The sequence below is a fragment of the Fukomys damarensis genome, unplaced genomic scaffold (assembly GCF_012274545.1).
Source record: "Fukomys damarensis isolate Sample0158 unplaced genomic scaffold, DMR_v1.0_HiC HiC_scaffold_23, whole genome shotgun sequence".
Lineage (NCBI taxonomy): Eukaryota > Metazoa > Chordata > Mammalia > Rodentia > Bathyergidae > Fukomys > Fukomys damarensis.
Genome location: NW_022900935.1, coordinates 45,351,447 through 45,362,807, shown reverse-complemented (window position 1 = coordinate 45,362,807; position 11,361 = coordinate 45,351,447). Strand labels below are relative to the sequence as shown.

The 11,361-nt window shown below is 60.1% G+C and overlaps 1 protein-coding gene across 1 annotated transcript in view; it reads right to left on the bottom strand.

Moving 5' to 3' along the window:
- Positions 1-11,348, bottom strand: part of Acap3 (ArfGAP with coiled-coil, ankyrin repeat and PH domains 3) — a 12,219-nt gene extending 871 nt beyond the window's left edge. The window contains 26 exon segments of the mRNA XM_010627691.3: position 1; positions 4-41; positions 134-244; positions 327-436; positions 515-735; positions 825-923; positions 1,527-1,634; positions 1,845-2,047; positions 2,122-2,216; positions 2,316-2,385; positions 2,484-2,692; positions 2,933-3,044; positions 3,116-3,216; positions 3,453-3,504; positions 3,590-3,702; positions 4,197-4,208; positions 4,656-4,730; positions 4,802-4,897; positions 5,013-5,057; positions 5,292-5,420; positions 5,588-5,642; positions 5,996-6,054; positions 6,853-6,906; positions 7,115-7,234; positions 7,964-8,021; positions 11,120-11,348. The exon segment at position 1 is cut by the window's left edge and continues 871 nt beyond it. Of these exon segments, the coding sequence (XP_010625993.1) occupies position 1; positions 4-41; positions 134-244; positions 327-436; positions 515-735; positions 825-923; positions 1,527-1,634; positions 1,845-2,047; positions 2,122-2,216; positions 2,316-2,385; positions 2,484-2,692; positions 2,933-3,044; positions 3,116-3,216; positions 3,453-3,504; positions 3,590-3,702; positions 4,197-4,208; positions 4,656-4,730; positions 4,802-4,897; positions 5,013-5,057; positions 5,292-5,420; positions 5,588-5,642; positions 5,996-6,054; positions 6,853-6,906; positions 7,115-7,213 (2,267 nt within the window). The 5' untranslated portion in view covers positions 7,214-7,234; positions 7,964-8,021; positions 11,120-11,348.
- Positions 11,349-11,361: the final 13 nt, after the last annotated feature.

Here is an 11,361-nt window from a genome sequence, read left to right as displayed (position 1 = left end):
CGGCCTCACGCATCTCCTCCGCCATGCGGGCCAAACGGAGCCTGGGGGAGGGCAGGCGCAGCGTGAGGCTCCACCCCTCCCGTGGCGGCCCCACCCCCCTCCTGCGCTGTATGGTCCCCAAGCCTGGGCTCACAGTGTGACGATGTCTGCGTTGGCCGCCTGCACCGCTATGGTCAGCGGGTCCTGCTGTTCCTCGTCCAGAGCGTGCTGATCAGCTCCTCTCTTCAGGAACAGGCAGACCTGGCTGGGGGCAGACGGTTGTGTCGTGGCGGGCCGGGACCGGGCCGCGCCAGGGCAGGTGAACTGACCCGGCAGCTCGGACTCACCCAGTGCGGCCCAGGAGCGTGGCGTGGTGCAGTGGCGCGCGGCCCCGGCTGTCTCTTTGGTTCACGTCAGCTCCGTTTTGCAGAAGAAATTCACAGATGATCAAGGAACCCTGAGGAATGGGTGTGGGGGTTTAGCCTGAGCCGGACTCGCCCCCCACCCCCGCGGGCGTGGACGCTGCCCCGCTCACCCCCAGCACTGCCTGCACCAGCAGAGTCTTGCCCTCGTCCTCCGCGTCTGCCCAGTTGACCTCAGCCCCGTGGGCCAGCGCCGCGGCCAGCGCGGGGAGGTCTCGGGTGCGCGCCGCGCGGTGAGCCAGCAGCCCGGGGTGCAGCTCACGCACATCTGCCAGGCTCCAGGCCTCAGCCTCCCCATCCGCCTCACCGCTGGACTCCTCGGACTCTGCGCCCTCTGCGGGGAGGGAGCCGTTAGACTGCTGCGGCCGGCAAAGGGCGGCGGGGGTCCTGGGTTGGGGCTGCAGCGAGGAGGGCACCACCCACCCTCCTCGGTGACGCTGTCCACCACCGAGCCCGCGCCGAAGGCCAGGACGTCGGAGCTGCCATCGGAGCTGCCCCCCAGGCCACTGTCGCTGCTCAGACCTACAGGACCGGGGAGGGCTTGATTCCTAGAGAAAGCTGGGGAAGGCTGGAGCCCCACCCGCCCTCCAGGGGACACTCCCAAGGGCAGGACCAGCCCTCTGCAAAAGGTAGAGGGGAGCCCTGCAGGAAAGGAAAAGAGTTACAGCTCCAGGGGACCCAGGGCAGCTGGGGCACAACAGAGCTGGTGGAGCTGTGCAAGTTCCAGCCCAACAGGGTTCAGGCAGAAAGGGAGGAACCAGTGGCTTAGGGCCAGCAAAGCAGCGCCTTCTGCTGCCTGTCACCCAGCCTCTCCAGAAGTTCACACCACCGCCGTAGGAGGTCAAGTGTGTGCACTCAGTCTGCACGTGCGCACTTGCATGCATCACTTCCTAGTCTCCAGGGCAGTGGCCAAGATACCCCCAGTGCTCTAGATGCCCTTCCAGGCTTAGCCAGCTGATGTTCCAATTCTCCTGCCTGGCCCCATCCTTCCTGCAGGGGATGTATGTCCTTCTAGTCCCCAAACAGACCCAGCCCACACTTGTCTACTTGCCGGGCCCCTCTTCTGCAACCCTGCCAGGGTGACAGCCAAGGGGCAGGCAGCATGGTGGGGACCCTGGCACTTACTGCGTGGACCAGCCCCCGCAGCCCCTGCATCGAAGTAGGAGAACAGAGAGTCCAGCTCATCTGGGCAGAAGAGGGAGTCCCGGCGGAACCTGCGCTCCAGAGTGCCTGCTGCAGGAGGCAGCTGCTTTTCACATGGGGAAACTGAGGCCAGACTAGGAAAGTCCCTGTCATGCTGGCAGAGGAGCAGGACTCCAAGACACCCCCTGGAGGCCCTCCCTCCAGCCCATCCAGCCCACCCCAAGACTTGCAGCTTGCCCCTCACCCCCACCCAGCTTCAGGGATCCCATCCTCAGTCCTGCCTTCAGTGCAGGCTCCTACCTGAGGACAGAGCAGCCAAGGAGGGAAGGATGGGCTCAAGCCGGGCCTTGCGGCGGGTGGTGGGGGCTCGGGGGGAGCTGTGGAGTCGCTGACACTTTTGTCCTCGCCAGGGCCTCGGGGCTTCCAGGGCCGGCACTGTGGGCAGTTTCCGGAGGAACTTCTTTTCCACGTATTTGTCTTTGATCCAGGCTTCCTTGTCCTGTCTGGACCGTGATAGACATGAGCTGCATTCACAGGTAGGGGCTCCCTGGCCATGCTAGGCTATACCCTACCTCACCTAGGGCTGCTGGCTGTGGGCTTCCTGCTACTAGAACTCTCACACTGGGCCTCGTAGATCTGGTTTATGGTGCTGTTTCCAAGCTCACACATCAGCTGGGGGGAATGGGATGCAGACATCAGTCAGTCCAAGTTCAGACAGCCCGGCTCCCACCTCCTCACAGACCCAGTCCTCACTAAGAGCCCGCCATGCACCTTCAGCAGCTCTGGCTCCCAGGAGTCCAGTGTCAGAGAACGCACTTTGGAGCAGTGGACACCCAGGCTCCTGAACAGAAGGCAAAGGGCAAGGATGAATCAGAGCTCAACCTCTCTCTGGCTTGGCCCCACCTCAGGCTCAGCCCGACCCTCCAAAGTCAGGGGCACCTGTGGATGCCTGAGCACTCGATGCAAAGCAGTACACCCAGGTTGATGCTGGCCCAGCGGGGGTCTGGCTGGCCGCAGTCACCACACTGGCTGTTGCCAGCCACACTCTGCACCCGCTGCAGCACACTCTCGCCCTTGACACTGCGCTCCCGAGAGTCTGTGGTAGAGTCAATGCTGCTTGTGGATGGGGACGCTGTACGGTCCAGCCTCTGGGGGATGGTACAAGAAGCCACTGAGCACTTCAGGAGCTCCAGTGACTTCCCTCCTTCTCCCTGGCCAGGAAGCCCAGTATACACCAGGGCCCCTCAGGCACAACCCTGCTCATGCATGTGTACACACACATGCACATATACATATGGCATGCACACATAGGTTGTAAGCATGCATGCAGCCTGTAGAAGCAATGTCAGGGGTGTGCACATGCATGTGGAGGGGAGGGATGACCACACCTCACTGTAGCAGCTGTCAGGGCTCTCACGGTAGGCAGAAGCAATGCTAGCCTGCACGGCTTGAACCCAGGCCTGGCGTAGCTTCTCTGAGTCAGCCTGTAGCATGCAGCTCCTGGGGGGAGAGGGTGGTCAGGCTAGGTGGGCAGGGCCCCCCCCACTCCACCCTGGGTTAGGCCTCCTCACTTGGTGGGTGACACGACCTCGAAGCAGAACCTCCGCTCAATGTCCTCGCATGGCTTCACAGAGCATAGGCGGAGGTCATCTACCACCACGGTGAGCGCATCCTGCAGGTGGCAGCACTGTGGCCTATATGCTCACCAGCCCCCTGCCCTGGCTACCCACCTTAGGGGATTCTCAGAGGGTCCTTTACTTTAGGAGCTCAAGCAATCCGTTTCCAACTCCCTGTTCCCCTGGTCTTTGGTGCTCCTCTGTGTCTTCAGCCTGTGCCAACCCCACTGGCCAGCCCACCCCACAGTGGAGGCTGGGCAGGATCCAGCCCAATAAGCCCACTGCAGCATACCTTCAGCTTCTTCTGGTAGACCAGCTGGCTGTTCTGGATAGAGAACCAGCGCCTGGTGAGGGGGACAGGGGTCAGGACCAGGCAGAGCTGGCCCCTGTCCACTCTGCCCTCAGCCCCTGCTTGAGGAAGGCCCTCACCGGTTCCATGTCTTAAAGGCATTGCTGGCCCTCTTGAACAGATAGCCCTCCATCACCACACCACTGGGTGCATCCACATCGAATTCCACTTTGGACTCATCGTAGGAGAAGTCCTAGCAGTGGGGGAGAGCTAGCTCTCAGGGAGCTCAGCCTGTGAAGGACCCTGCAGCCAAGGTCCACAGAGGCGAGGCCCAGGCTCAGGCTGGAGACCCCTGCCCCCTGGTCCCAAGAGCAGAACCCTGGTACTCACAGCTGGGCCGAGCACTTGGACCCCACCCCCAGGCCTGAAGAGTTAGCAGGCTGCAACCAGGAAGGAAGCTCCCCCTCCCGCTGTGTGCCGTGCATGTCGCCAGCTGGGCCGGCTCCAACTGCCCAACAGAGGCCCATTCAGAGCCCAGGGTGTCCTGAGTGCCTGCTGTCCAGCGGAGAAAAGACCTGGCCACCTGCTCATAGCTAAGCCAGGGCAGGAAACCACAGCTGGTGCCACTCCCATGGAGGGGACAAGGTCTGGGCTCAGCCTGCATCCTGCTGGTACCAGCAACCAGCCCACAGGTGCCACTGGTGGTATCTTTGGTGCTGAAGCACCCCGTAGGGGAGGGGCTCTCACCTGTAGTAGTGTCTAGGGAGGATGGAAGAGAGACCAATGAGTGACTTCCCCCCTCAAACTCCCACCAGCGCAGCCCCAACCTTCCATGGCTCATTCTTATCCCAAAATAGCCACCCTAGGGCCAGGGATTTAGCTCAGTGGTTCCGCCACCTGCCTGGCAAGCACAAGGTCCCAAGTTCCATCCCCGGTACCAAAAACAAAACAAAACAAAATAGCCACCCTTACTAGAGTCACACAGAGGTGACCACAGCAGCAAGAGGAGGTCTCAGGGTGCACCAGGCCCACCCTGTGGAGGTCCCCTCTCTCTGCCTGCAGCTCTGGGGGGTGGGGGCCTGGTGAACAGTCAAGGCAGCTTGGGGAAAAGGGGTGCAGTGTGTAGATGCGATCTGGGTTCATGGGGCAGGGGCATGGAGGGGGCAAGGGACAGGGCTTATGGGGACACCTGTGATCAGGCCTTACCCGCTGCTGAATGGCAGCATGCTTGCGCTCCATTTCCCGTTTCTCCACGGCAGAATCAATCACCAGCTGGTCCAGCTGTGGGGGGAAGGCATCAGAGTGGCAGTAGTCCCCTCTCTAGACACCCAGTCTGGGCCCCAAGGGCTCACCTCAGCTGCCAGCTTCTTCATGTAGGGGTCGAGCTGGTGCAGGAGGCTGTAGCCCTGCTGGAAGAAGCTATACTGGGCATGCATGAAGGACAGCATCTGCAGGGAAGGCAGAGGGCTGGCCAGTGACTCCCATTCAAGGGCCTCCAGCACCCATGGGCACCTGGTGCCCATAGACCACATGCTCACTGGCACCCCTACTAGCAGGACTCACAGAATCCAGGATCTCAAACTTCTTCTTGGCCTGAAGGACATTGATCTGTGGAGGAGGAACCCACAGGAAAGGCTCAGGTCCAGGTGGTCATGACTGCCCTGACTAGAGTGCACTTGGCCAAACTCATCCTCCCATGGTCCCAGCATCCTTCCTCCTGTCCAGCATGGGGGTCATATGGATGGAGCCAAGAACTCAGTCCTGAAGCCCCCACCCCACATGCTGTCCCCACCCCCAGTCCTCCTCCCTATTCCCAGAGGTGTGTCCCTTGTCCAAGCTGACCTGGAGCACATAGTCTAGTGCAAGGTGGCGGAAGCACTTTCGGGTAAGTGTGAGAGCTCCAGTGGCCTCCTCCACCTCATGGGGCCGGTGCCTTGGGGCCTGGGCATTCCTCACCAAAGACAGTTCCATGTCTTCCCGTACCAGAGGTGTGTCTTGTCCAAGCTGACCTGGAGCACATAGTCTAGTGCAAGGTGGCGGAAGCACTTTCGGGTAAGTGTGAGAGCTCCAGTGGCCTCCTCCACCTCATGGGGCCGGTGCCTTGGGGCCTGGGCATTCCTCACCAAAGACAGTTCCATGTCTTCCCGTACCTTATCAAACTGCTTCTTGGTGTCTTTGAACTTCCGTACATCCCTAGGGATCAGAGGTCAGGGGAGAGGTGCATGCTGTGCCCACATGCCCTAGATTCCCAGAGCTTCACCCTGGCCCCTCCTCTAACTCTGAGCTGGCTTCTTCCCTGCCTCCCTGGCCTGTGGCCCAAGCTGTCCTCTCCCAGACTCCCAGCTACAGGATGCACCCCGCCTTCAACTCCTCAGCCTCAGCCTTACCTGGTACTCCAGACCCACGTGTCCAGTGCTAATTCAACATTCCCCGAGGGGAACATCAGGCACCCCAACCACACCCACACATGTGGGGTCCCTGGGAGAGGGAGCGTGGTCTAGGATTTCTCCTCAGCACTGGTGGCCATGCGGGCCCTAGCCACTCACTCTTTGATGAAGTTGTGGAGCTGCTGTCGCACAGATCTCTGGGCCTGGTCAAACAGGATCTGGGGGAGCCCCATGGAGGTGTTACTGAGGTTCTGTCACCATGAGGCCCCAGAAGCAAGGCCACATCCATCCCACCTCCAGTGAGAACCTGGGGGCTCCCTCCTACCCTGCCTGGCCCAGCTCCCTGTCCCACACCCAGAGCCAGCCTGGGAGAGACCCTCAGCCTGGGCCAGTGCCCAGAGGGAACAGCTGTGACCACCTGCCCATCTTTCCACCTGGCTCTCAGCCAGGATCCCAAGGGCCCCTTGACAGCTCCACCCACTGCCACACCCACCAACTCCGTGGACCAGGGACCATCCCCCAGCAGGAAGCACCTGGTTTAGGGACCAAAGTGAGCAGCAGGCCCCAACCACCCACCCAGCACTTGCAGTCAGACCCTCACAAGGAACAGGGCTGGGCCAAACAAGAGGCAAACAGACCAACAGACAGACAGGCAGGCAGGCAGAATGAGGCATCCTGAGCTGGTTTATTTCTGAGCTTCCCCTGCAGGGGTGGGGGCCCCTGGTTTAGTCTGGGACTCTGGTTTCTAGGCCTCATTTTGCTCCCCGCCCTGTGTGCTTCAGTTTGTTGTGTGCCTACCCACACGTGTGCCCAGGATCCAGTGTTGACCCTTCCTGGGACATGGCATGGCCCTTGGAGATGTCCCCCACACCCTGCTGACTCAAAGACACAGAGTGGTCCCACCCTCACAGACTGGAGGAGTGGAATGTGACCCCCACCTCCCATTTGCCACCTGGCACCATGGTGTCCAGGTGGACAGGCAAGGCCTTCAGGGCTTCAAGGCTCTTGAAGCTCACCGTGTGGAAGTTGACCATCTCCTGCAAGCTGTCTCCAAAGCGCTGCAGACATTCCTGGGGAGAGGCAGGGAAGGCATGCTGAGCCAGGCCCTTTTGTGGGTGGAGCCTACTAGGAAATTGGAGGAGACCCTCCCTGCCCGCAGGACACAGGGCTGCACCTGATCAGAGGCAGATACCCACCTGCTGGAGGCCTGGGCCCTGGGTGGGGGCTGCCTCCCTGACCCTACCCCAGCTTAGGATCAAAGGTCCACTGGCTGCTCACCGAGATGACAGTGTCACCCTGGCACTGCTGGGACAGGTCTCTGACTCCGCTCACGAAGAGCCTGTTGGTGGTGACATAGGCCTTGCCAGCCTCAATCATACCACTGCACAGCTTGACGAGCTGTGGACAGGACAGGTGGGCAGGGTTAAGGATATCAGCTTCTCCAGGCAAGCAGCACTCACAGTTGTCACAGCTCCGAAGGTGACAGCTCCCAAGGGCAGCCAGAATTCCATTAGGGCCCCTCAGCACCTGCCAGGGACTAGGGGAGCAGCAATCACAGCTTTCATGCCTACCTCTGCCTGCCTGGTACCCAGGGTCTGGGTGGCACACAGGCTCACTGTGTGGAAGTTGAACATCTGCAGGTTGTCAACTTCCACACGATGGGGGAACAGGAGGCGGGCAGACCAGGAAGCCTCAGGCAGGATCATAAGGCCAGCCCTGTGACCCAGAGACATCCTCCCTGGCTCTGAGTCTACTCCCCTCCCTTCCCTGACCTTCCCTCAGCCCCCAACCCTGTCACATGCTGGTCACAGCCCACACAGCAGCTGTCCCTATCCAGCAGCCAGCAGAGGCACAGGGGATATACCTCAGGTCATCCTGCTCAAAGGGACAAGACTCAGGGTCCAAATGAATATGTGTGGACCAAGCACCTGGGATTTGTGCAGCTGCACACAGATGGGGACATGCGGCAGAACCAGGTCCTGAGCACAAAGCGTGCTCACACCCAGGAGGGTGTGTGTGAATTCTTACTCCTGGAAGGCAGGTTCTACCACTCAGCCATTCCCAAACCACTGTGGGTGTGGTGGCAGAGCAAGCTTGGACCCTCCCTCGCCCCAGGCTGCCCCTTACCTTGTCCAGTTTGGTCTCAATCTCAACCACATCCGTTTCTACCTCATCAATGGTCGCTCTGCAACAAGAATAAGTAGCCCTGCAAAGAGCTGTGCTGACTGGGGTCAGGTGGGGGCTTCATCTCCACATGAATCCCCCAGGGGTCTGCTGTGGGAAACTGAAGCTAAGAGAGGCAAACACCATGCCCCTGGGGGCCAGGTCCAGTGACTCTGGAGACACCTAGCACCCACTGCCACCTCAGACAGGAAAAGATCATGTGGCCATGACCCCCACCTGGTTCCAGATGCTGAATCTTGGGGACAGCAGAGGCTGGAATCTGACAGTGGTAGTGTCCATGACAGGCAGGGGCTAAGCCTTGATGGCCTCCCCGCTGTCTGGGGCTCAGAGTTGGCCCTGGACTCTTGAGGACCCCTTGACTCCTGAAGTTCTGGCCCCTCTGTTCCTCTTGCAGCCCACCCTGGCTCAGTGCCTGTGGCCCCCATGTGTGGCTGCAGCAAGGGAGCCAGGAGACCCCAGACCAGCTAAGAAGGGTCCCCTCAGAACTCACTCCCACTAGGAAAGCCTGACAATGGTGCTGCCCCAGGAAGGGAAGGGTTAAGGAGTGACATCACCAGGAGAAGCCATGGGAGAATCCCTAGAAGCCAGAGGCAGATGGATCAGGCACGTGACCGCCCCCCTCCACCGGGAACAGGAAATAAGGAAATAGGGCCAGGATCCCAACAGCCCCCATCACACACACAATCAGCTCAGCTGGTGAGCTGGGCCCATCTGGCTGGCCTAGGATGAGGTATTCTGGGACAAGGGCTCAGCCATACCCAAGGGGGTCCAGAGATGGGGGGGGTAGGGGGGAACACCCAAGTCAGCAGCCCCCAAACACCACCCCACAGGCCACATTCTAGGGGTTCCCAAACTGGGGGAGGGACCTGCTAGTCACAAGGAGTGTAGCCAGTGTATCCTTAATTAGCAGCTGGGACCAAAGTGGCCATGCTGAACCAGGAACCCTGCCAGGTTACCCACCTGAGCAGGACATCAGATTCCTCCCAGCAACCTCCCTTCCCTTCCCTCCTGGAGGGATAAGGGGGTGCTGAATCCCAGATCAGGGAGGGTACAGAGAAAGGGAGCCCAGCAGCTACTTGGAGGATCCCTTGAAGGGTGCTCCCTTCCCCAGGTCTCCCAGAAGAAATGCCCTTTTGCTAGGAGCCCCACCCACACCTCCCTGAGGTGTAGTGAACCCCACAAGGATGCTGAACCTGGACCCAAGACCCAGGACCCAGACCCGACCACTGCTGTAGCTGAAGGTCCCAGACAACACAGAAGGGACTGTCTGCCTAGGAGGCAGCACTACAGTCCCCCGCCCCTGTCCCCTCCCAGGCCAGGCAGGCCCTCGGATGGCCCAGACAGCTGCACTCAGGCCAGGACGGGGGTGCCTGTGTCTCCAGGAGGGGGCCAGAGTAGGGCTGCACCAGGGGCTGGCAAATGTACCCATGGAGACACACTGGGTGCCCAGCAAAGGCTCAAGAGACCAGCACCATCCTGAGAACCACTCACACTGCCCTCCCCAGCCTGGGACCTGAGGTCTCCCTTCAGGTCCTGACTTCCTCACAGCATGGAAGACAAGGAGCAGTCCCCCCCCTTCACTAAAGCCATGACTCAGCGCCTGAGCCCCACCCAGGGGAGAGGCCTCTCAGAGGCCTGGTAGCTCCCCTTCCAGTTGCCCTGGACCCCTAGCCAGTGTTCCAGGGCTAGGGGGGCCACTCCTGAGGCTGTCCTGGCTGGCCTCACCCGGCCAGCAGTCCCCAAGCAGGAACCCCCTTTGCAGCTTGGGTACCTGATTCCACATCACTTCCATATCCTCCTGCCAGCCCTAACCAGTTCTATGACCAGGAAAATCAAGCTGCAACCTCAGCGATACCTGGGCAGGGATTCCTTCAAGCCAGTTAGGTCACAGGCCACCCCAGAACCCACTGAGCCAGGCTTCTGTGACCTCAAGACCAAGGTCCAGGTGGCATCTTCAGCCCACCCCAGGTCCCTGCTCCCTAACAAAACTGTTGCAAAACGAAGACACAAATGGCTCCCAGGTCTAACAGGATGTTTGTGGGAGGGAGTTCCAGACCCCTCCAGGGGGAGGAGGCACTAGAGGCTTTCAGGGAGGGGCCAAAGTGAATGTAGTGGGCTTTAGCATGGACCAAGCTCTAGCAGAGAAGTCCTGGCCATACCTCCCTCAACAGCCACGGTGGGATCATGAACTGCCTGGATCACTCAGACCCCTTCCCTCATCCAGCTGTAACAGAAGATGGGAAGAAAATACAGGGGATCATCTGGCCTAATGCTCTTGCCCTGGGCCACTCTAAACCCAAAGTGATCCTCCCCACAGGTCCTGAGGCTTTTCTTGCTTGCTCCTGTTTGTAAAGGGGTTGGATCAAGGGAAGCTGGGGCAGCCCTCCAGAAAACCAGCCTGCATGCAGATATCTGAGCAAGCACACGCAAAGGCAGGACACATGTTCACACACACAAAGCAGCCCATGCAGACACAAATGTGTGCTCACAGGGACAAGGGCACACACACAGAGATGTGCACTGGGGTTGGAATATGCACAAAGTAACACGTCTATTGGCCCAAGTCCATGCAGAGAGGTGCACTCACACAAAGGAGCACACACTCAGCGCGCATCCAGATCACCAGCCCGGTGGTGCAGCTCACCCACACATGTATGTGCAAGTTTCTGGCACTCGAAGGAAGGGCAGGAGAGGCAGAGCTCATACACGTGCACCCATGCACACACGTCAGTGGCCTTGAGAAGGTACACACTTGCAAACAGTACACAGGAGATGCTCCGTTACTATTTGCCAAACATTGCTCAAGGCAGATACACACTTGTGAACATGTTAATGAACACGCGGTTCACGAAGATGTAAATACTAATGAACTATGAAAGACAGCAATGCTGGGATGCACAGAAACTTTGCCTCCCACCCAACCCCCCCCCCCGTGGCCTTCCTCACCATTCTGTGCACCCCTAACCCTCCAGGGCCCTGGACCGCCTACTAAGGGTCCATCCCCCAACCCCTAAACGTGGCTGCAGCTGCCTCCATCTGTGCACTACCCAGACACATGGACCAAGACAGAGACCAGAGACAGACCCGCCCTGGACCCACATGATCCTGGCCAGAGCTGGGCTGCAGGACCGAGGCAGGTGGTCACTGCACGACGGTGAAGATACAAAGCGGGGGTGGACAGTCCCAGAGGCGGCCGTGTCCAGACGCTGGGCTGCCCACACGCACACCCTCGCGTGAGGTGACCGGCGCGAGAATGTCTTTGTTCCAGTTCCCCGGGGTCGGGGAGGGGCTGCAGCTTTGCCCCAGGCCAGGCCCCACACCCGTCCCCGGCGACCGCGTCG